This window comes from Cupressus sempervirens, chromosome 3 (genome assembly GCF_028749045.1).
Source record: "Cupressus sempervirens isolate cs-2001-9-10 chromosome 3, ASM2874904v1, whole genome shotgun sequence".
In the NCBI taxonomy this organism is placed as follows: Eukaryota; Viridiplantae; Streptophyta; class Pinopsida; order Cupressales; family Cupressaceae; genus Cupressus; species Cupressus sempervirens.
This window is the reverse complement of record NC_143120.1, coordinates 1,047,616,550-1,047,642,375: the sequence shown is the minus strand read 5'-3', so window position 1 is coordinate 1,047,642,375 and position 25,826 is coordinate 1,047,616,550. Positions and strand designations below refer to the sequence as shown.

Here is a 25,826-nt window from a genome sequence, read left to right as displayed (position 1 = left end):
TGAATATCTCCCCAACAAAACCAAATAGATCCCTATGACTAGCTGGCATCCTCAAGATTAATGTCGTTAGCCTATCCAAATGGAAAGATAGACCAACAAGGCACCAATAGGCCTAGCGCGGAGAAGGGGACATTACATTCAACTAAGATATAAAGATATCCTCATCTATTTACCAAACCTCAACACCTAAGCAATAGTATAATATCATCACAAATCTATATGCAGAACTCCCAACATTTCATATTAAAGGACTAGCACAAACTTACTTTCATCTACTCAATTTTACCCTTTCTGTTAGACAAGGCTTGCTCTAGAGTCTTCTTCTTAATGGCCTGTGTGAAACCTATTAAGAAGATAGACAACAGTGTAGACTAATTATGCCCAAAATTTATTTGGAACATTTCTATGTTCCAGCGTAGACCATGTCATATTCGTGAGATTGTGTGGTTTCTCCACTCAATAACATTGTTCTACTAAGGAGTGTAATGTGTGGTAAGATGATGCTTGATACTACAATGTGCACAAAAGTTGGAGAAATCAGAAGAACAAAATCAAGACCCATTGTCTGACCTAAGTTTTTATTTGTTGACCTAACCCTTGTTCTACCAATGCCTTAAAACAGTTGAAACATGCTAAACACGTTCATTTTTTCTTTAAGAAAATCCACCCACATTTTGCAACTAAAAGCATTAACAAATAACAAAAAATACCTAGACCCAATAGCTGAAGGTGTGTTCATTGGCCCACATACATTGTCATGAACCAATTGTAATTCCTAGGAATCTCACCAAGCATCGCCATTTGAAGGAGTTCGATGTTACTTCGTAGTCAAACAAGCTTTGCAAAGTTCATGTTTATGAGTCTGAATCTCTAACACGCCAACAACTAGATACTCCCATATTAGTTGAGAGATAGTTTATGTTCAAATGCCCATATCATTGATACTAGAGATTGTTAATGGAAGAATCTTTTGGCTCCCATGGCATGCTCTTGAGAATCACCAGTATTGATGATTCTATATAGACCATGATCCCCAATACTCACAGTACTATAGTTCTCGACTCTCAATCAACAATACATCTATGCGAACTAAGAATACCACATTCAACTAAGCAGTGTGTCTCATAATCTAGCTAACAAAGAGAATGTTGAGATCCATGCATAGAACCTAGTGTACATTGAGGAAAGTTGAATTCCTCCCTCCAAATTGAATCTACACATTGCCCTTTCAAACTACAGTATACTCTTCTCCAAAAATAACCAAATCGATCAACGGTGTGTAGTTAGTTTACCAAAGTGTCGAGAAGCACTTGAGTTAACATACCAGGTATACGATTTGATGTGATCTATTGAGCATATACTCCATAAAAGCATAGCAAGCAAACTCGTTCTGTTGAGTGTGCTCTTCTACATTGGCATGTTGTTGAGACCCTCCTTGCTTCTATTCAGAAGCGAAATAGTGCCAATAGACTTTCTTCGAGTGACCATAATACTAGCCATACATGCATTGAATATTCGTCTTCTTAGAGTTGTTTTGGATTGACTTGGACCTTTCTAATAAGAGAACTAATTATTCCCTTTGTCCTGAGCAAAGGAGTTTTCTATGGAGGCTTTTCCTATGGAGAACGAACTAGCACCGCTACCAAATTGCTACCTCCATCAATCCTACTATAAAAGTTAAGTGTAGAGATCTAGAAACTTCAAGTCAACATTACTTCAAGTAATGTTAAGTGTCTCAATAAAGTGCTCATAAGAATTTGATAGACTACCATGTCTTCTTCCTCCATTGTATAAACAATTACATCCAACTGATTGTGGACGTCATTATTTTTTGTGACTTATTCCTGCTGGGAATCCTCTCATCCCCTTATAATTGAGAAAAGCATGTTCTTCAAAAAGAACATGCGGCTCATATCAAAAGTTTCGTGTAGGCCTTTAAAATATTCCCATAGTTCAGCAACTATGTTGCCTGAGGGTACCTAAGTCAGCTGATCGTTGGTGACTGACAATTTGATAGGAATCACGACTTCTTGATTCCACTCACCAAATTTATCTTGATCTTGACTTGTCGTTGTAGGATGAGTAGACTTCCCCAAAACAATCTGGTCAAGGATCCAATACTCAAAAATCGTCATCAATCATTGCTTCCAAGTGTTATAGTTACAACTGTTGAGCTTCTAACTGTGTTCCAACATAATGTTGGTCAAAGAGGCTATCTTTCACACTTTTTGAGACACAAAAATGAAGTAAACAAAAGAAGCTTAAAAGTGGTGAAAAGACAATTCTGGAATGCACAAAACCAAAGGTACAAATTTCAATAACCAAAAATTGTCTGCAAATTCTAGTTTGAGAAGGCAGACACAAACTCCAAACACAAAGAAAAGGATTTTAGAAACCCTAACCACAAATAACTTTTGTAGAGTGAAAACTGTATCACAAGCTCACAAACGACACAAAACAAACAACGCACAAAGATGCTGACAGCAGCATTGGAAAATATAGAAAGTACAAGAAATGTCTTACGCACATGCAATAAAACATAGGCAGGAAACTCTGCTTTCATAGGCATGGCCATGAATTCTTTTGCTGTATGCAAAAAAGATGTGAAATTCGCATCTTCACATAAGGCCATGGCATGTGCAGAAAGAGTCCTCAAGCTAGACCACATATGAACAACTCAGAGTTGCATAAAACGCTAGAATAAAAACCAGTGTCAAAAGAAAATTGAGGGAGATCCCAGAAGCAATCTCAATAAAGTCTAGGAAGATGCCCGAAAACCCTCAATTAGTAGAAAAGATGGGAGCGAACAAAAAACCCACAATTTTGCAGACCCTGAGACTCACAAGCATTCACCCAAAACTCAGATTTTTCACACAAAGCAGAACTGAACAAGTTTCTTCATAAATTAATGAAAAAATCTTAACGATTAAAAACCTTCATAAAAATCACCAAAAAAAAAATTCAATGAAGAAATTTTTAGGATTATAAAAAAATTCAAAAATTTTACTCTTGCTCTGATACCACGTTACGGTAATTGCCTGATATAAATTGAAAGAATGAAAATGTATATATAGAGAGAGAGACAATTACACTGTTGATATTTCGTAAAGAAACAATCAAATATTGAAGAGTAAATTAGAAACAAATCTAATCTACAAAAAAATACAATATCAAGCACTAATTTATATATGCAAATATTATTCTAATAATATTTATGTTATATGATGATCTTACACATACAACAATTTGGCCAACAATTTGGCCTGTTTCCTGGAAGATTTGGTAAGCATGCATAAAAAATGTTTTAGAACAGGTTATATCTATGAGATACTGCGAGATAATTTCCTCCTCCATCAAAAATAAGAGAGAATAATTTCATTTCCTATGCTTCATACCTTAAATGTGAAAATATCTCAATAAATCCCTGTATCAGATCTCCCCGTAGATCAACTGGGAAGTCACCAGGAGAGTTTTCTAAAAGAGAATGCAGCGTCAATGTATAGCGAAATAGCTCTTCCTTTGATACAGAATGCTCAGCTAATGGATTGCACACAACTTTCTTTACCTTGTCCAAGTAGAAAAGCACTAGACCTGCAGGGCTAGCAGTGAAGTCCATACATATCATAAGACAAATCAGGACTAAGACGACCACAGTTAAAATGGTGACCTCACCAATTAGAATAGACATGAAACTCAGCTACAGACACCACATTAAAATGGTGACAGAAACAGTTTGTATACACATGAAAATCAGTTACAGACACCACAATTTTCTTATAATTAATCCATTCTAGAAATTGTTAAAAAATATATAACAAGGCTCAAGAAAGGAGTTTTTCACCTGAGTAAACCTTTTTCCTCATTTGCATACAATACTCTGATACAGCCAATAATTGTCTGAGCATGTTACTGTACTCAGACTGAAAACTTGGTACGTCCCGTATGACTTCCCATATGTGATTGAAAAATCCCTTGATTGCTCGTAGTAGTAAGAGTGTTTTACCTGGGAAAATCCAGTACAAGGTCTTTCCAATTAGCATTTACAATCAACATTAAAGCTGGTACTCAAGAACAACAACAGATTTGACAAATCAAGAGACATGCTCCAAAATTTTCAAACAAATCTGAGCTTGGGACAGATAACATATATGCATCTGCTCCTATTGCCAACATACTGTTTGAACTTTAAAATACACAAAACAAGAAATTTTCAAGTTTAGAATCATTGGAGAAGATTCACATATATCTGCTCTAAACTACTAGTTTACTGGGCTATTTTTTCCATCTCAATCAAAATTCAGCCAGTTTTAAAAAGCCCAAATACGCAATTAACACATCCATTATTGGCTTCGCATTATTAACCAAGCCTTGATGAGTCTGAAATCAAATTGAAAAGTAACGAACATATAGCAGTTGAACAAATAAAAAATGATAAGCAGCTATTCTGAATGATATAACTCATACTGCATCAATCTTGGCTGTTTCAACTTCCACCAGAAGTTCCAAATATTTGTAATCTAGTTACACACCCAATTAAATTGTTTCTCCAATCAGCCAACATCCAACCCAGCACCACTGAAAAAAGATTGGACCTCAAAAATGTAAGTTAAAATAATTTTTTATTTCTTTTTAATGTATCTTAATAAACAAGAATATTTCACAGAAGGTCCTTGTTTTAATGCATCTTATTTGGCTATTCAAATCTTGGCATGTTTTGCATCATTTCATTGCAAACTAACATGCAAAGGAAATATTATAGATTTCCAAGGAAATAAGTGATTTCAAAGACAAATCTATTAGAATGATTCTGATATAAAACATGCACGGCTATTACATCAAATATATTGTTGTTACAATGCTATAACATGAATATAATTTATGTGCAATATACAAACATGATTCCACTTCAATATCATCAAACCCCTATGAGATATGATTTTGTAGCATATGGAAGAACATTAAATGACATGCAAGAAGAGTGATGAATGCATAAGTGGAGAAGCTGCTGTAGAGGTGTTTGTTGGACTAACCGCCAGCCTTCACCTTCGAGATTCTTGACATGGCTTAACCGCCTCCTATGTTCTATAAGTCTAGTGGTTGTATCGGGCATTAACAAGTCAATCTTTTGGTGCAAGGGAAACTCTAACTTGTAACAAGTGGTATCAGAGCTTGGTCACAAGTTCAAATCTCCTCGGATAACGCTGAGGGGGGAATTGTTGGACTAACCGCCAGCCGTCCCCTTCGAGATTCATGACATGGCTTAACCGCCTCCTGTGTTCTATAAGTCTAGTGGTTGTATCGGGCATTAACAGGTCGATTTTTTGATGCAACGGCAACTCTAGCTTGTAACAATGTTCTGATATAAACATGCAAGGGTATCAATATCAACCAAACCCACAAATACTCACTGCAATATGAGAAACGATCACTGCCCAAAATGAAGAAGATGCTACTACAAAATCGCCTACAAATAGGGTCAAACATCAAGGAGAATCCACCCTCACAATGGCACCATACAAAACTAAACAATGTAATGCACCTATGAATCTTGAAGCGAATCCACCAAGGGTGTTGTTCTAGGTTTTTATCCAAATCAGCAAATCCTCTACCATTTCTGTCCAAGGGCCACCAAGGGGGCTGATGTGGATTTTCGTCCAAATCACCAAATCATCTAGCATTTATGTCCTAGAGTTTTATTAAATCTTCAAGAAAACCTTCAAGCTTACAGATAAAAGACTCAATATAAAAATACAAAATCTCTGTAATATTATGCAAAGTAATTGGTAAAATATTTGTTGTATTAACAAATGATCAAAGAGATCATTCTAAAGAATTTGTAAATGTACAAAATAGACAGTTTCTAATAAGAAGCTTAAGAAGATCGTATCTACAAAGAATTAAATGTAGGTTGCATGGGTACGTGTACCCACACCCCTGGGGCATACCCATGTACCCAAGTACTGGGTAAACGTACCCCAAGTACCGAGTACTCTATGGAGAGCATCATTGCTAAGGATCTTGATTAAGATTTCTGATTTTTGTTTCGGTTTTTTGTTTGCATATCAGCTTGTTGTTTATCAAGCTTAATTCAATACATAATCAGTTTGAAACTTTGATACAATACTAATTAACAATAAATTATCACTGTTCAAGTCAGAAGTTTATCATTTGCAATATGTCATTGTTATAACTTAAATGATTTACGATCTTCTTGTTCATGTTTAAAGTTTACCTTCTCAATTAACTGTCTAAAAATTTATCATATATTATTACCATTGTTTACAAACATATTGCAAATGTGAAACTCAAAACATAATATTACATTTGCAAACTTTATCACTGTTCTTGTTTTGAAAAACCATTGTCATGACCTACATTTTGAGATTTTCTATAAATATTAAATTATATTTTAAAAAGAGGTTTGACATACCCAAGTACCTACCCTTGTCCCCTATTTTGAAAATTAGTTATAACAGTACCCTAAGTACCCAAGTACCCCTGTCTCCATCCACCCTTGAATTGAATATACTACATAAATGACCATTAAAGCAATAGTATAATAATATTCTAATACCCTCCCTTAATGGTCAATCTGTCCACAACACCAAGTTGTCCCCTAAATTGAACAAAACTTTTCTCAATCAAAAGGCTTGATGAGAATGTCTGCAATCTGATCCGTTGTTGGAATATACTGCAAGTGAACAGTCTCGTCTTCAACCAATTGCCGAATGTAATGACATTGAATGTTCACATGTTTGGTTTTCTCATGGAAGACTGGGTCCTTGGCAAGTTTGAGCGCTCCCGGAGTATTAGTTAGCAAGGGAGTCGGCCCTACTTGAAACAATTGCATATCCACAAGTATCTGCTAAGCCAAATTGCCTCACAAGCTGCCTTAACACCTCCGTAATACTCTGCTTTTATGGAGGAGAGTGAGACTGCATGTTGCTTCTTACCAGTCCAAGTGATTGCACCAAATCCCAAACTAAACACATATCTAGAAGTTGATGTCTTATCGTCAATTGAACCTACCCAATCTAGATCTGTGAACCCACTAAGTCTGGAATCATGAAATCTAGTGTAAAGAAGTCCATAATCAAAGGTGCCCTTCACATAATGTAGCACACGCTTCGCTCCCACCCAATGATCAGCCTTTGGGGCTATCATGAAGCGTGAAATGTAGCTCATTGCAAAACTAAGACCAGGTCTAGCGGCAGTGAGGTAGATGAAACTACCCACTAGATCAGTCCTTTCTCCTTAGGTGTGGAAGCAAGTTTACAATCCTGCGTATGGAACATGACAAGTAAGTTCCTATCATGCTTAAATTGAGAAATAAAGATGCTACCATCAGCCAGCCAAACCTCGACACCTAAACGATAATGGAGAAACCCCAAATCTGTCATATGAAAATCCTTGCACAAATTTTGTTTAATTTCTACAATCAAATGTGTTGAATTGCCAACAATGATCAAGTCATCCACATAGTCAACTAGAAAGAGAATATCATCACCCAAGCATATGATATACAATTTTTTGTCAGAAGGGCAACGTTGAAACCATGAGCAACCAAGTATTGATCAATTTTGATGTAGCACATTCAAGGGGCCTATTTGTGTCCATAAGTCTTTCTTGAGTCTACATATTTGGTGTTCTTTGCTAACAACCTTCAAACCAATAGGTTACATCATGTAGACTTCATCCTGTAACTCACCGTTGAGAAAGGAACTCTTAACATCCATCTGATGGACTTTCAATTCAAATTGCTTGCAATGGAGAGAAGAAGACTGTAATCATCTTGGTAGTAGGAGCAAAAGCCTCCTAATAATCAATGCCCTCCGGCTGTATGAACCCTCGAGCAACTAATCTGGCCTTCTACTTATCTCAGGTAACATCTACATGATACTTGACCTTATAGACCCATTTGCAGCAAATGGATTTCTTCCCTGGAAGAAGATCAGAGAGAATCCAAGTGTGATTCCTCATAAGACTCTAGTATTTTGCATCCATAGCCTATTCCCATTTTGAAACCCCTTTGACCTCTTTAAATGTTTGAGGCTCATAAATGCTATGAAGGTTGACTATGAGAGAAAAGTTAACTATATATGGTTGCTTGCCCTTATTTCTAGAAGATCTACCCTCAATGAGCACATCAACATGAAAATCACTAATTATCTTAGCCCATCATTTAGATCAGAGAGTAGATAAGCCAACATCAAGAGGAGGAATAATTGGAGTTGGAACTAGAGGTAGAACAAGATATGCAACAAGTGGAAGATTAGCATCATCTAGAGAAAAGTCAGGTAGTGCATCATCAAATTCAGATTTTGCATCATCGCTCCTACTAATCTTCCGGAGGAAACTCAGTAGTACATCATCAAACTCAGATTCTGCATCATCCTTCTCATAGATGAAAACTCACCACCAAGTTTTCCCAAGAAAAGAATTTTGTTTTAAAAACCTGTTTGTACAGCAATAACATGGTTTAAATGCAAAAAAATGACACTTATATTGTGCCAATAGTTATTTGCTGCAGTTTGGGGTTCGTCTACAGGAGAAAAAAGGCTTCCAAATCCCTTACTAGCTGATTGCAAACTATTGAAAAATCTCATTCTCAAGTAGGTTTCTTGAGTTTGTTTTTATGCTTTTAAAAACATTCTATTTTGTTTTGTTGCATGTAAATGAATTCAAATTCATTCCTAAGTAGTTAAAATTGGTTTTGAGTCATTTGAAGACAATTCAACATTATTTTTGACAAGTTTTTTTTTTTAATCTACCGCTTTTTTTTAACATGTAATTTTTTTCAAAAAACAAACCCTACCAATTTGTGTACTAACTAGTTATTGCTCGACTTTGAATGATGTCTAAAAATATTCAAACTAATTAACATAGTTTCTATTTCTAACCTTCTTTAATTGTTTTTCTAAAAAAATTAATGTGTACTGAATTTCTATGTGTAGGGCAGCAATTAAGCATTAAATAGCCATGGAAAATTCAAAGGAAGTCTAGCCACTAACATCATGCCCATCTGGATATATAGGCACCCAACCTAAAAATGAAAGAGAAGGTGATATGAATAAGATGTGAAAGAGTAATTTCTAGAGGCATAAACCACCCCAAACACCACATTGCAAGGATTAGGAAACATGATTCAAATCCTTATGACAAAGCAACCAAAGAAATAAAAAGATTTAATAATGCCCTACTTGCACCTAATGAAGAAAAAAAGTTGGATAGGGAGGGGAAGATTAGCTATGAGGGCAGCCATAGCTGAAACTCATGGTGCTCCTATTGATGTTGAAGAAGAAGAGCCACTTGAGAACATAGTGGGCTCTCTACGTGGCTTATAGATCTACAAATAAAGTGTCTCTTTTACTGCTTTCGCTTATGCTTCCTCTATCAGACTACCCAGTTATTCAACACCATCAGCATCAAGGATAGACTAGTTAAGAGGTACCTAGAAGAGAGCTCAAAAAATCCAAAAAGAATATGTTGTCGAATTTTGGATCAGTTGGCTCGAAAACTAAATCACAAAAAATTGAGGCACCCAGAAAAAAACAGACGACAACCCAGTTGAGCTCTCGAAAAACCCACCAAGAAACTACAATTAGCTTTTCACCACAACCAAGAACCTGAGAGTTTCGAATGAAACCCTAACCATTTTTGAGAGGCTCAAAAAATTACTATTTTATAAGCTCCAACCTAACTATTAATATAAACTTTGATCTTTTACAATATTTTGTAAGCTCCAACATACTAGAGGCTACAACCTCTATGTTTATGAGCACCAATTCACTGGAAGCTCCGATTCCCACACTTCGCAAGCTCTGACCTACCGGAAGCTCCAACCCCCTCTGCTATCTTCATGAGCACTAACCCACTGCATACAAATCATTCTTCCACCTTGATGATGTTGCTAACTCAACTAATGAAGGATGCACTATATCTCAATTTGAAGCTAACCAAAATCTATACTCTTCTTTTTGCACTTATTTCTCTAATATAAAAAAATCTGAATATATGTATTTTATCTTCCTTTCATCTTTTCTATTTTTCTCTATAATAAATATATAAATTAGATTTAAAATCAAATTATATTTTCTTCTTTATTTTACTTCTTACTTTAATACTCTAATATATTTATACATCTATATAAATCAGATTTATATATATGGATACTTCTTTACTGTACTTTACTCCTTTTATTCTTCATTCACCACGGCACATTTCTTCAATTGCTCACACTCTATTAATATTCGTTTACTCTTCTTACTTTCTATATATATTTAACAATCTGCCCTCTTCCACTTACTTTTCTTTAACTCCACTTATTACATCTGACTTCTCTTTAAATATTCCTCTTTATTTTTATATTCTTTCCGCCGTTCTGCTCTTACTAGTGACCTCTTCTTTTTCAATTTGTACTGCACATCTCTTTTTTTTTCTTTTTGCAACATTTCTTATTTGTATATTCTATGCAATATGAGACTTGACTTTTCATAATTAAAAATCATGTCTCTCTCATTTCAGTATACGATTTCTCTATGAACCAAGTATCGTCTTATCTCTCCATCTGAAATCTGGACTATAATACCACACTAGTACTGCAATACTGAGCCACGCAGGTCAAGCCATAACATGCAGAGTGGTTGCTACCGCATTAGCGATTTGCATTGTTTCTCTCTTTTCTCAGGTCATGTATTTTTCGCAAATTATTCGCATTGTACGCAATGCCTTTACAATTTAAGAAAGCTCCTTTTTCTATTCATCATTTCCAAATGCACTATTAGCTTGAGCTCGATTTCGTCTATGAGAAGCATTGGCTCTGCTCTCTTTTCTCATGTTCTGACAAGTCCTTATCTATACGCATCGGGTGTATGCCCGTAGGAACCGAATTGCTAACATTCCTTGGAAATGTACTCAGCCAATGTTAACGCATAGTACTTTTCTGTTGTGTAAAATCTGCTGTATCTTTGGCTTGAAGTATCTTATGATTTTCTTTGGTATTTGATATCTACTAGCTGTGATTAAATTGAAATGGCTCTCACAAACAATTCTGATTGATAAGAATCTCGTGATTATCAGCAATCTCCTAGGTTGCAGCCAAGGCCAATAGAGCCATGTAAATGGGTGAAGAAGAGAGGAATCCTGCAAGAGAAAAATAAAACTATTATTCAGTGTCTTGATTATATGATCAATTAAAGGAAGAAATTGGTTAAGTCCAAGTCAGCTCATGGTTGTCCAAGATATAATCGGTTGTCAAGTCGAGCGGTGGTGATCGGGTTGTTTAATACCCACCTAAATCCTTGGCCAAGGTAGAATAGAGGCATGCTTTCCATAAATGATCACTAGAGGTCGGGAATGCTCACTGACAGAGGGAAGGTTGACGAAGGAATTCCTTAGCCTTGTCTATTGTTTAGTCGACACAACACCAGTATGCTCAGCATGGAAGGACTGGTGTCCCAAGCCTAACCTAGGGTAGGGAGGACCTTTTTTGTAAGAGATTGTGTGGGGATATGTTAAGGTCCGCAATTGGGAGATTAAGCCTATGTCAATGCTTCTCCTCTTTACCAAATGCTGAGGCTTGCGCAACACACTGTCAGTTATTTCAATTTCAATTCCTAAATCTTTTGCTTCTATGTAACCTTTATATTACTTAAAGTGTATAGTCGTAAATATAGTCAAATGGATTTTGTTTCTTTCAGTTATGGTAGTTAATTTTGATGAATGTATCGTCATTGATGTCAAAGGATTTCATGAGAATGAATAAAACTGCCAGTGTTAGCATAAACCATGTCAAAACAGAGCAACTAATGAATCAGCCAATGTAAGAAGGATATAACAAAGAAGCAGCTACAATAAATGGATGAACAAAATAGTATTAATACATACATAATCAAATGGAGTCAAGCACAAACAATTGTTTACAGTGATTTAGTTGCAAACTTATATACAAGAACGGTGAAATGCTAAGTCTAGTTGCAGTGACCTCTACAGCAACCATTTTAAAATGATCTCAGCATATGAAGTAAACAAAGAAACTGATGGGTATAGCAGCAATAGCAACATATGAATCCAGGTATTAAGAAATGATGTTATAAATTAGTGACCTGGCAACATCGTATTAAACAGAGACAGTCATGGGTTTCCAGTCAGAGATGGTAGCATTGATCAACTACATCAGCAAAGAATGGAGAAAAGCTAAAACAATGAAGTGTTAAGCAAAGTGCTAAAACAATAATAAACATAGTTTATCATTAGTGAACTGTATGCATCAAAAAGCAAATTATGAAGTCTATGTGGCACCAAGACAATATTGTGTATGGAAAGAAAAGACAGATATTTTTGAAAATACGAATGTAATGAAGACAATAGGTTCAAATAATAAATAAACAAATTAACATGTGCTGAGAGGGACTCCACATCGGAGAAGATAAAGCCATCGGGAGTATCTAAGATAGAGAAAATAGAATGTCATCCCAACCATGAACATTAGCGGCAATCTAAATATAACTGGGAGATGTCATTTGTGAAGGTCAACGATAAAGACTTTATACTGATAATTATCTTATTTAATTTATTGGTGATTCAAAATAAGAGCAGTGACAGGAAGTTGATGAAAATAAGTGCATCTGAAATTCATTTTAGAGCTTGCAGTATTAGTAATTAGATCGATCTATATTCAAATAACAAAATTCTTACTGTGGAAAATATCTATGGTGGATGATAGTCAGAGATGACGGCTGAACAGAGATCCTTTTGGAATGATGAACGTAGCGACAACAATAATATGGATATGATAAGTGATGACTTGCACCAGTGAGACAGTGATCTGTTCAAAGATGTTTAATATCTGCAGTTTGATGATGGCAAAAGATTCAGATGTATAATTGTTTTTAAACAACACTGAATACGTAAGAGGAGATGTTTTATGGACAAAAGAAAACTAAGGGTATGACATTACCATCAACCAAAAAAACAAGTTCAATTGACAGAGAAGGATTAATACTCATAAAAAGTAAAACAAAAATACTATTATGTTGGTGAATCAAAATAAATTAAACAGAAGGTGCAATTATATTTGACACATCTTTTCATTAAAAGACATGATCATTCAGGAGAGTATGAAAATATATATAGAAGTAAAATCTGTTGAAATAAGAAGGGTGTGTGCGTGTTGAAGAAATGTGCTGAAAATAAGAAAGAGTAAGTGCAGAATGTAAAATAAGGAATAAGAAGTGGAGTTTGAGAGAAGTATGTAAGAAGAAAATGAAAGGCATTGAAGCGAAAATATTTAAAATAAATAAATATTAAAAAGGGCTGCAGAAAATAAATATATATATGTATAAAGATTTATATCTAATATATATATTTATATAAATGAGAAATTAAAATAAGATGTATGTGATAAGTCAGAGTCCAAAGGAAGGGAAGAGAAGAATGTGGATGTGCTAAATAAAAGAATCTATATAGATATAAGCATCAGATTAAGGAAGAGAAATTGTGCTCGAAATATCCATCATCAGTTGAGTTAGCAACAGTATAAAGGTGGTGAAGCAGTTCAAGTGCAGTGGGTTGGTGCTCACAAAGACGACAGTGGGGAGTTGGTGCTTCCAGTAGGGTCAGCGCCTACGAAGTGTGGGAGTTGGAGCTTCCAGTGAGTCGATGCTCATAAACATAGAGATCGTAACCTCTAGTAGGTTGGAGCCTACAAACCAATTTGTAAAAGATCAAAGTTATATAAATGCAATTATTTAGCCGTGGTTTTCTCCCGCTTGGGGTTTCCAACGTAAATCATTGTGTCATTGTGTTCATGTGCATAATTGTTCACTTCAGCATTTAAAGTTAATTGTTTGAATAAAAAATTTTAATTGGCAAAGTTTTTATTATACTGATTTACCACCCCCCCCCCCCCCCCCAGTATAATCATGTGCTCTTCAATTTAGTTGTCTTTCCTATGAAATGAATAGTCGTTACTTCAATTTGGATTTATAGCTTGTATAATTCAGAGATAGTTTCATTTCTTTGTGATGTATTGTTTTCTAAATTGTTTCATATCATTCCATTATGATATTCAGTTGTAATCTTAAGATATGTTCTTTTCTTTCAACATTAGTAAAAAATGGTATGTTACACAATGCTTCCTCCCCCTCTTCGTCACACTCATGCAAAAAAAGAGAATTACCACGATAATAAAGTATTCCTCATTATAAAATCAGAGTTGCTATAACGAGTAATCATTTCCATAAAACATCATAGAGATTAACCACCGTTTCACTTTCCATGATACTATAACAAATAACCAACTTTTCCATTTCACATGAAACCCTAATGTTTAACTAATTTACCAATCAACCAACTTCACATGAAGTCTCAACGGCTATAGATACATTTTTAAATTAAGCAAAATTTGGGATGCAACACTTTTTCTATGCAAATCCTTTTACAACTAACCTGGCTATAAGTGTTTTCTTACCTCCATCCTCTTCCTTCAACCTATAAACCCATTTATTCTGTAAAGTCCTTTTAGCTGTAGGCAACTTACATAAATCTCAAGTCTGATTTTTCAGCAAGGAATCCATTTCTTTTGTCATTGCAAACTCCCACTGAATCATTGTATCCACCTACACAACTTCATCAAAACATTCAAGTTCACCAACATCTGTTAATAAAATAGAGTACAAAAAAGGAGAAAATATTCCTAGAGGTCTACTTAGCCTTGTTGACCATCTAACATTCATTGGGGGTGTGTGGTATTTGTTGTGGTTGTTGTGGAGCATAAGAAACTACTACAACATCACCTTTTGAAGTATCCTCCAATACAACATTTTTGTTTCTTCTCATGCTGCTGCAACAGATCTTTGTACAACACTTTCTCATTGAATATGACATCTCTACTTCTTACAATTTTATGATTTCCAAAATCCCAAAGCCTATAACCACATTCATCAATGTCATATGCAACAAATACACATTCTAATTTTTAGGTCTAGGAACCAATTCCCATGTCTCATTCTTCACAATCTGATCTAGTTCTTCCTTAATTGTTTGAATCCAATGATCATCCTTGCATGCCTCATCTGCACTCTTTGGTTCAACTTGAGAAATCAAACACAATTCTTCATGTATTGTGTTTCTTGTCATAACTTCTTTTTCTTTGCTTCCAATAATCTGATTAGCAAGGTGATTCTTTGTCAAAATCCTATTAGGTGTAGGCGTTACTAACTCAACTCTTACTTTGTCTCTAGGTTCAACTCTTGGTTCTTCTCTTTGTTCCACAACTTGAACATCATTCTACAAATCATTGTTAGTTTCAAAGAAAGTTTCAACATTTTCTATGATAGGCTTAGGATTATCTTCTTCATTAGAATTATAATCCAACATTGATTCTTTAATTCCAAACTTTTCATCCACTTTTAAATTTGTGCACTCAACAATAGTCTTAGTTCTTTGATTAAAACATCTATAAGCTTTGTTTTTCAATGAATAACCAAGGTACATAACTTCATCGCTTCTTACATCAAACTTACCACTGTCATCATCTCTCTTTATGCAACACTTTCAAAAATTCTAAAATACTTCAATGATGGTGCATGTCCAAACCAAAGTTCATAAGGTCTCTTGTTCGTACCTTTTTTGATCTATACTATGTTCATTGTATACATTGTTGTGTTGACTGCTTCTCTCCAAAATGTCTTTGATACATCATTCTCAAATATTATAGTTCTCGTTGCTTCTATTACAGACCTATTTCTTCTTTCAGCAATTCCATTTTGCTCAGAAGACTTAGGTGTTGATAGCTGTCTCTTAATGCCATTCACTTCACAAAAGGCGTTAAACTCATTCGAGGTAAATTCTCCACCTCTATTTGATCTTACACATTTAATCTTTACTCCAGACTAATTCTCAACTCTATTCTTAAACAATTTAAACTCCTAAAATGCTTCAGACTTTTCTTTAAGGAACGATAGCTACATCGTCCTAATAAAGTCATCAACATAAATTACCTTTCACCATAGAATCCCCTTGTACTAGTAGGACCACTCATATTTGTATGAACAATCTCCAATTTCATTGTTGTAGTAAAGTACTTGCTAGGAAAGGAGTTTTTTTCTACTTAGCCAAACACATTCTTTGGACACAACATAAGTAGGCTTCACAGTTTAAGGTAAATCTCTAACAGTAAATGTACTACTAGCCTACACAATATTATCAAAGTTTATACGGTAAAACCTTCTGTGCCACAACCAACTATTATCCACTTTTGCAACCAAACACGTCATCTCTGTAGGGTTTAGCTGAAAAACATTACCTCTAGATCTTGTACCGATGCCAATTAACTTACCATCTTTATCCATGATAATGCAAGTCTTCTTTGTGAATTGTAACTAATATCCCTTATCAATCAATTGTCCAACACTCAGTACATTATGCTTTAATCCATCAACAAAGTAGACATCATATGTATTAGTAGACACCACTATCTATGATCCAATCAGTTTTCTTTTTAACCTGTGAGACTAGGGCTTTCTCTTCTCTAACTTCTATTTCAGGATTTTCTTCTTTTATAACTACATATCCTAACTTATCATCACTTCCACTCTGAACTCTTTTATCAAATTCATCATCTTCATTTGCATACAAACAATCTCTAGGCCTTCTAGACTTGAAATTATTCTTATATTTTTTTCTCTCTTTTAGGACATTTAGAAGCATAATGACCAAATTCATTGCAAGTCCAACATTTAAAGATTCTCTTACCATTTGGTTTTCTTCGTACAAGTAAGGCAATTCTTTTTTCAATCCTTCTGTCCTACTCAGATCTAGATTTGTTGCTACTAGCATAGTCTCCACCAGTGCTTGCACTTCTTAATAAGGAAGGGAGAACACTTAATGCACTAAAAGCAGTGTAACACGGGAACGCGTCCTCCCCCAAAATCTGGGTCGTCTTGGAGACGAGGACGTCCCCGGGACGGGGGGACGGCGTCTCGATGTTTTGGGCGGTGCCACTCAAAGTGAGACGTCTCCGAGACAAGTGCGGGGGGATGCCAAGGAGTCTCCTTCGTTGTGGAGGGATGCCTGGACGTCTCCCGCGGCAAGCAAAAAAGACATTAAAAAAAAAAGTTGAACTCATTTTTAAAATATTTTAGCGTATCTTATTTATTGTATTGGATTGTGGGGCCCATCCATTCCTCCTCCTTTGTTTAAAACCCTTCTATTCTTCATTTTGATTCACATTTGCATTTCTTATTGTTTGCAACAGCAAGAAGAAGAAGAGTGAAGAGCTGAGATAAGGGTTTGTGCAAGAGTGAAGAGAGTGTTTGCAAGTGAAAAAAGAGAGCTTAGGAGCAAGAGGAAGAAGAGGAGGGTGGTTCTGGGTTTATCGAATCTTGTTGGAGTTTTTAAAGCAAAAGGTAGGGTTTCTAACGTATTTGTATGATTTTGAAATGCATGTTTATGAATGTTTTTGTTTGTTTAGATGACCTCTGTTATCTTTGGACTCTTTGAAATGTCTATTTTCGATTGTTTAAACCGATGACTTCTACTCTCTTTGAACTATATTTGGGGGAATCGAAAATTTTAATTTTTTTTTAAAAAAATAACTTTTTTTGTTAATTCTTACATACTGAAATCAGCTCAAAAAATCCCAAATCCTACGGAACCATTGGAAGTTAATTTTCGTTTTATACTCTGTTTTTTTTTTTTTTTTCCTTTTTTTTTGGTTTATTAAATTATTAATTATTATTATTATTAATAAACAATATTTTTTTGTTCTTTGGTTCTAAATTCTTTCATTTTGTTATGGTTATGATTATGATTTATAAATTATAAATTTCAATAATTTAGCTTTATTAGTTTTTGTTCTTTCATTTTGTGAAATGTAGTGTCACAATGAATACTCATAGTGATGATGAGATGGAATTTCTTTCAGATAGTGGCAGTGAATCAGAATATGAGCCTGAGCCTGAGCTTGGGGTTGAGGATGATGATGACACTGTTGCGAGGGGTGACCATGAGAGTGACATTGCGATTCCAGTTGGGCCAAATCAACAAGGGGCCCAAACTAGTTCCACTTCCATGGGTACTGGTTTTATACTATCTGGTACTCCATCTACTGATTGCCCCTCCCCAGCTTTGGCACAGTGGGCTAGGGGTAAGTTTGATCCAAAATCTCCTTTAAAACAATTTGCCACTAGAATAACAAGCGGACAAGGAACAGGTGGCACAAGAAAGTGGAGATGCAATATTTGTGGTGAAGATTGGTATGGTAGCATCACTAGAGTGAATGTACACTTCCTCTTTTGGACAGGTAAAGGTGTCCAACCATGTAAGTTTTTGGGTGAATCCAAAAACTTGAAGATTAGAATTGAATTCAACAAGCTTTGGGGAGTTCCAGAGGACTTGGGCCTTCCAGTGCCTACTACTTTGGCTGGTAGGCAATAGATTCAAACTATACAGGAGGTGCATGAGCAACAAATACAGGGGCAACAACACCAACGCATGTCTTCTTCTAGACCACAGCATAGAGTTTCATCTACTTCATTGCTAGGGGCAGCCTCCGCACCTTCCTCTACTTATAGCTCTATAGGTGTAGCAGCAGCTGAGATGAGCAAGGGGAAACGCAGGGCACAGTCTAGTGACAACAACCCTATAGCAGAATTGTTTGCAGCCAAGACGAGAGAGAAGTTAGATGCATACATTGGGAGAATGTTATTTGCCAATGGCGTTCCACTTCACATTGCTCAGTCTCCTTATTTTAAGGAGGCATTTCAGAAAGTAGCGAAGGCGGGATTACCATCATATGTGCCACCAGGTGAGCACAAATTGAGGACTAAAATCTTGGATGATGAGTATGCCAAGATTGTTGAGTCCATGGAGACCATGAGGGCTGTTTGGGAGGAATCGGGGTGCAACGTTGTCATGGATGTGTGGACGGACATTAGACACCGTCCACTCATCAATGTCATAGTCACATGTACAGAGGGCCCATTCTTTCTTAGGGCAGTTGATTGTTCGGGCATCGAAAAGATGCTGATTTTCAGTTTCAGATTCTTCGGGAAGCCATTGAGGAGATTGGGCCACAAAATGTGGTCCAAGTAGTGACAGATGCAGCTCATGTGTGCAGAGCTGCAGGGAGGCTTATTGAGGCCACATATCGGCATATTTGGTGGACTCCTTGTTGTGTGCATGCTATGAACAATGCTCTAAAGGACATGGGGAAGATTAGTTGGATAAAGGGAGTGGTGAGTGATGCTAGAGATGTGCAGATGTATATCTGCAACCACCACACCTCCCATGCACTATTTAGGAGCTTCGCCAACAAGGAGTTCCTGAAGCCAGTTGAGACACGATATGCATCCTATTTCATTCTCTTGGAGAGAATGCTTGATTTGCAGGAGCCACTGCAACTAATGGTTATGACAAATGAATGGAATAGGTCGGATGGTTCCAGGTCAGAGCAGGGGATGAGGGTGAAGGATATAGTTAAGAGTGATGTATTTTGGAGCGATGCAAAATACATTGTCTCTATTATTAGGCCAGTCTTCGAGGTGATCAGGTATGGAGATGGGGATGCGCCCACACTTGGAGAGGTGTATGAGTGCATTGATTCTATGCTTGGGAAGATGAGGGCAGTTGTGCGAGAGAAGGACCCCACATTGGCCTTTTGCAATGATCACATTCGGCCTATTATTCAGCGTAGATGGCACAAATTTAACACACCCTTACACATGGCTGCATATGCATTGAATCCAAGGTGGTACATGACTAGGCCTGGTAGAGTTACACCACTTCACGATGATGAGGTGATTTATATTATTATTATATAACACTTTAAGACTTAGATTCTTATCATTTTATAAATTAAAATCATTTACATTACTAGTATCTTGATTTTTCTATTTGCTAATAATTTGTACTTCTTAAATTTTTTCAAGTGAAGAAAAGGTTCTTCAAGTGCATAGACAGGATGTATGACCCTAAGACAGCAGCTAAAGTTTGCATTGAGTGGACCAAATTTGCTACTCTTAGGGGTTACAAACAAGCGACAAAGGCAGATATCAAGACTATGGCACAAGAGGATCCCATTTTGTGGTGGTCAGCTTATGGACCGAAATCTACAACCACCACACTAGCTATTCGTTTGCTGTCCTAGGTACTTAGTTCCTCAACTTTTAACTTTTCATTGTTTATTGTTCAATTTCTAATTTCCGAGTCTTACATTAGCCAATTATTTTTCATCTCAGGTTTCTAGTTCCTCAGCTTCTGAGAGGAATTGGTCTACATATAGCTTCATCCACTCTCTTAAGAGGAATAGACTTACCTCTCAAATAGCAGAGAAGCTAGTGGCTGTACACAATGTGTTGTGTATCAATGACCGCACCACAAGTGTGTACAAGGAAAGCCCAGCATCACGATGGGATGTAGAGCCTGAGGAGCCATCGCAGATTGATGAGGATGCTTTAGATCCAACCACAGGGCTAGTTGGTGTTCCCTTTTCAGCTCTTGATCTTGGAGAGACTAATAGTTCCAGTGACGATGAGTTTCAACCTCCAGGGGATGATCATTGATCATTGATTTGGCATTTTGATTTGGACTCTTGGAGACTTGTAGTTTTTGTTTGCATTATATACTTATTTTGATATCATGATTCATGGTACATGATACTTAATTGTAATCATCTTTATGTCATGAGTCATGACTCATATGATCATTGATTAGTGATTACTATTAGATAGTAGAATCTAGATACTCATACTATTGATCTGAAGACTAATATATAGACTAATATTTATTATTTTGAATATTTTATGATGTTCAATGTTCATTGTTTGTTTGTTATAACTAATTTGATCATGAATCATGACGTTCTCGATGAAAACTTCAGTGCAATGTTCAATGTTTAAGTTTTTTACATCTGTGTATCTTGCATAATTGTAGTACATCTTTTCATAACTAGCATTTTAAGTATCATATGTATACTATATACACCCCTGCTCCCTTCGCCACCCCCCGGTCCCCCGCCGCCGTCCCCCACCGTCCCCTCGCCATCCCCAAATCAAGGTCCCTCTATCCCCCTGTCTCGAAAACTTGTCCCCCCGTCCCCCCATCTCCTAGGGCGGTGTAACTATGACTAAAAGCGGTTTCTACTCTAGGCAAATCTCCAAACTGCTTCAAGCTTACTTCTACTGCTTCCAATCTTCCAAGAAGAGTCTCTCTTGTAAACTTCTCAGTACAAGGTATCACTTGTTCAATCATTTGCATTGTCTGTTTGAATGGTGGTGTCAAGGTTTTCAAGATAATCTCATCATCATCTTTAGATCCATTGCAAGACTTAATTCCAACACAATCTCTGATATTCTACCAATATAGCTTCTTACAGATTCATCTTCCATCATTTTAGCATCTTATAATAAACATATCCAATTATGTAATTTGATTCTCTTAGCATGCACACCTTCAAAGGTAGATTCTAAAGCTTTCCAAATTGCATGAGATGTTTTTAAGGATTTTACCTAACTATATTCTTTTTCAGGAAGAGCTGACAATAATGCTTCTCTAGCAAGCATATTGCACATAAATAGATCTCTTTCAACTATACTGCATTCTTCAAGTTTGCTTTCTTCCACAATCTTCTTTCCATTCTTCGTCATTAGCCAATATCTTGGAGCCATACATAGCAGATGTGTCTTCATCTTCTCTTTCCAACTATCATAGTTAACTCCATCGAACTTAGGACTTTCTAATGCTCTGATACCAATTATTAGAAAGAAAGTCCACCAAGATAACAGAGAGAGGGGAGGGGGGTGAATCAGTTATTTGATCAATATAGCTTTTATCAACCTTACTAACCCTTAAGCATGTGAACAATATAATCCGCAACCATAAGAAGATACACATACAGAATAACATCAGATATGTTAACTAGGGAAACCCTTGATAAGAGGGAAAACCCCAGTGGGGATGGTACCCACAAAATGATGTACTAATATAAAAGTTCATTGTAAGAGGATGGACTCTATTAGGAGCAAATGATATACATTCAATACATTTCAATCCCTATTAGGAGACTTTGAATCCCTGTTAAGAGATTCCAACCTTGTTAGGAGTTGTAGAAGACAAATAGATCCACTATCCAAACAGCTTTAGGGGCAAGACCACCGAATTTACTCTCTAACTAGTCTCTATATTATTTCATGCAAAATAATAGAATGTAGAATAACTTGAACTCCTTTTTTGTTCTCTTGACCAGATCAAACCTCTTCAAATCTTCAAACTCGCATCACATTGATCCCTTTGATCACTTACATGCATTTACCAACTTCGCATATTACTTGCACAACTTTCACTCACATCTCTTACACACTACATCACAAGGAAAATGACCTTCTTTTATACCATGTCTTCAAAATAATTTACTGAGTCGGCCTTGAGGCTTTTCCAATTAATTATAATAGGACCCCATTAAGATATTACAAATCATTACATCTTTTCGCAATTACAAAACATTGTCGGCTCACAGAAAATACAACTTCTCACACATGCGACTTCTAACCTCTCGCACTCGCTGATGTCATCCTCGGGCTGCCTACTGTTACTATCTAACTTTGCCCATCACGATTCTATCCCTATTAAGAGATACAATCCAAACATCAAAAACCACTTCTCAAGTACTCTATCTACACACTGTCCTCTGTAATTCTTGAATAACTCTCACATGTCTTCGACTCTCTGCATGTGCACTTGTCCACTCCATCAAGACAATGTAAAACATATCCTGAACTGCGCTTGACCTCATCGGCAATACACAATCTGTACAACCTCATTCTCTATGTGCTACTCTGTCAGTCTTTACAGAAACAATACTATGTTGACATCAATGACAAACACAATCATGAATGCAACATGTCAATCTCCTCAACTGCTTTAGCAATGCTTAAGATACTCCCCCAAAGGAATACCATCAGCATTCATGCTAACACAAGGTTCATAAAGGCGAATTAAAACTATATTTTATTTGAATTATAGTATCTCTAAGGTCCGCACAAGATTAATGTCATGGGATTTCAATTCCGTTGAAACTAATAATATCATTGGTGATACCTCTTCTTGGGAAAATTATTATTGTTGTTTAATCATTTGAATGCAACTTGTCTTTGTGCAGCACTCCATAATATTTAACAATTGCCATCAGAAGACCAGCATTAGGCTTTTTATTGGTGTTGTTAAACTACAGTGATTGAAAACTAAAAATTAATTATGCCGATATGAAAGTCACCAAAGTATGATGGCTTATATCTCATCATATTGAGCAAAACTTATGAAGTCCTGCTTATATTATAGGAGGATTCAGAGACGGGATTCATGAGGACTAATTCAATGTTTGGGAGACATTATTAATCCTTGAAAGGTTATTAAGAAGAGAAGATGGAATACTCATACTTTAACTGACTCAAATTTATAATTGGTACAATATCTCAGACTTATCAAGCTGATTAAGGAAGTATATGCGGAGATAGCAAGAAGACTATAGTACAATATTGTTGTGTTTACATAGTTGGCAAATTAATACTTGGATATGGGTGGCAGAATGATGTTCTGGTTTCAATATCCTGAAGTGCTTCATATTTCTGTCGCCTTACTCCTCAATTCTACAACAAACATCTTTGAATGAATATTGCATATTATAGAAAAAGGAGTATGAACAGAACAGTGTCATTGAGAGAAGGATCAGGCCCTTCAAAACTCTTATTCAAACCTATACATATATATGAGTCTGCCACAGAGGAGAATCTAATGTAGACCACAACATTAACCATAGTAACGAGAATCGCCCAAAAATCGCCTGAATCGGCGATTCCGCAACCAGATTCATGCTGGGCGATTTTTTTTGCATCGTGAATCGGTATCACCGATTTCTGGGCCATGAATCGCCGATTCAGGCGATTCATGTAAAAATCACCAAAATCGCCTTTAAAAATCAGCCATGAATCGCCCGCGGCATGTAAAAAAGGAAGTTGAATTTTTTTTTAAAATTACTTGTTTTTTTCACTTTGTTTTTGACCTATTCTCTTTGTTATAACCCTAGAGGGCCTTCTATTTGTTAAGCATGAGTAGAAAAGAAGAAAAGTGAGAGAGAAGAAGAGAAAAGAAAAGCCATAGGTTTCCAACCGGCAAGAAGGAGGAGCACCAAAGAGATCAACAGGCCATTTGGGGAGCCCATCAATTGCTTTGGGAGCATTAAGGAGCCAATATCAACACTCCTCAACTCATTTGCAAGAGGTAAGTGCTTATTTTTTTCTTGCATGTTAGTGTATTATGCATTTTTTGTTAAATTTTTAGTGTATTATGCGTTTTTTGTTAAATTTCTATAGTTTTCAAGAATTTTAGTGTAAATCTTGAATGTCCTTTATTTTTACTAAGTTGCAGGCTAGGGTTTGTTGTTTTCTAATTTTTATTAGCTTCAAACTTTGATATTTTACATAAAAAAAATTATTGCAGCAGCCTTTACTCTCATTTTTTGCAAATTCCAATGGGTAAAAAAGATGAATGTTGGAAATATAATGAAGAGTTTCCTGGAAGAACCAAATATCAAACAAAATGCATGTTTTGTAAAAAAAAAAAAAATTTCCGGAGGTATTTATAGAGTGAAATTCCACATTGCTGCTATACCTAGACACGATGTTATAGTTTGCACTCACCAAACTCCTGAGGCAAAACGCACTTGCTTAATGGCATTAGAAAAAATTGAAAAAGACAACGCAAATAGGAAAATGCAAGTTGAAGGGTTAAGGGGTATTGGCTCCCATGTTCTCGCATCCGCAGCCGCATCCACATCTGCATCTGCATCAGCTTCCGCATCCGTAAGTTTTGTTGGAGAGGGTGAGGGTTCTTCTAGGCCTCCTTTTTATCCTAGTTCTTCTGCTCGTGCTAGTGCTAGTGCTAGTCGATCACATACTGAGACAGAGTCCCACACCAACCTATTGCAGCCTAGAGTGCGGAAAAACAGAATGGATAGTTACTTTGTGCCCCGCACTACTCCTGGTTCCCAACCCACACTTGAGGGCATGGGTTTGAACAAGGAGATTCACAATGCTGCCAAAAAGGAGATATGCAAATTTTGGTACTTTTGCAACATTTCATTTATTGCAGCCAGGTAATTGATTTTTTTTTCTTTGTTTTCTTTAAAGTTAAAATTAAAAGTAAAAGTAAAACTTTAATTATATCTACTTGTTTTATAATTTGAGTCTTTGACATCTAAACTTTTATTTGTGACAGGGCTCCTTATTGGCAGAATATGATAGATGCGGTTGCTATTTGTGGTCTGGGGTTTAAAGCCCCAACTGAGGCTGAGTTGAGCGGATACCTCCTAGATGAGATGGTAGAGGACATGAGGGTTGACCTCGAGGAGAACCGAAAGGAATGGATTGCAAAGGGTTGCACCATCATGACTGATGGTTGGACCGATAGGAGGAATAGAACACTCCTCAATTTTCTTGTATCCTGTGGAGGTGATTGATCATTCTACTTTCCTACATACATTGTAAATTTTGATTTGTTGAATGCTAATTCGTTAATGATCCATTTAATATTATAATTCATTGTTTTGTTACTTGTAGGATATACCATGTTCATAAAATCTATTGATGCTTCCGTACATGTGAAAAATGCCACATATTTATGTGACGCTATTGAGGAAGTTATAGCAGAGGTGGGGGAACAAAATGTGATACAAGTGGTGACGGATAATGCAGCAAATTATGTTGCAGCAGGTAAACTTTTAACTTTGCAAGTTTTGAAAATAAATTTATTTGAATTTTGAAATTTGAGTT

General features: G+C 36.2%; 1 protein-coding gene across 9 annotated transcripts in view; it reads right to left on the bottom strand.

Annotated features, from left to right (window-relative positions):
* ATM (Serine/Threonine-kinase ATM-like protein) overlaps nucleotides 1–25,826 on the bottom strand; it is a 427,822-nt gene that overhangs the window by 381,238 nt on the left and 20,758 nt on the right. For all 9 annotated transcript variants that reach the window (XR_016362919.1, XR_016362920.1, XR_016362921.1 and 6 more), the window contains exons 5-6: nucleotides 3,842–4,003; nucleotides 3,396–3,591 (exon numbers count right to left, since the gene is read on the bottom strand). Coding sequence is in view for 6 of the 9 variants with exons in the window: in XM_089822957.1 (XP_089679083.1) it covers nucleotides 3,396–3,591; nucleotides 3,842–4,003 (358 nt within the window). In the remaining 3 variants the exon portion in view is untranslated. The remainder of the gene's footprint in view (nucleotides 1–3,395; nucleotides 3,592–3,841; nucleotides 4,004–25,826) is intronic.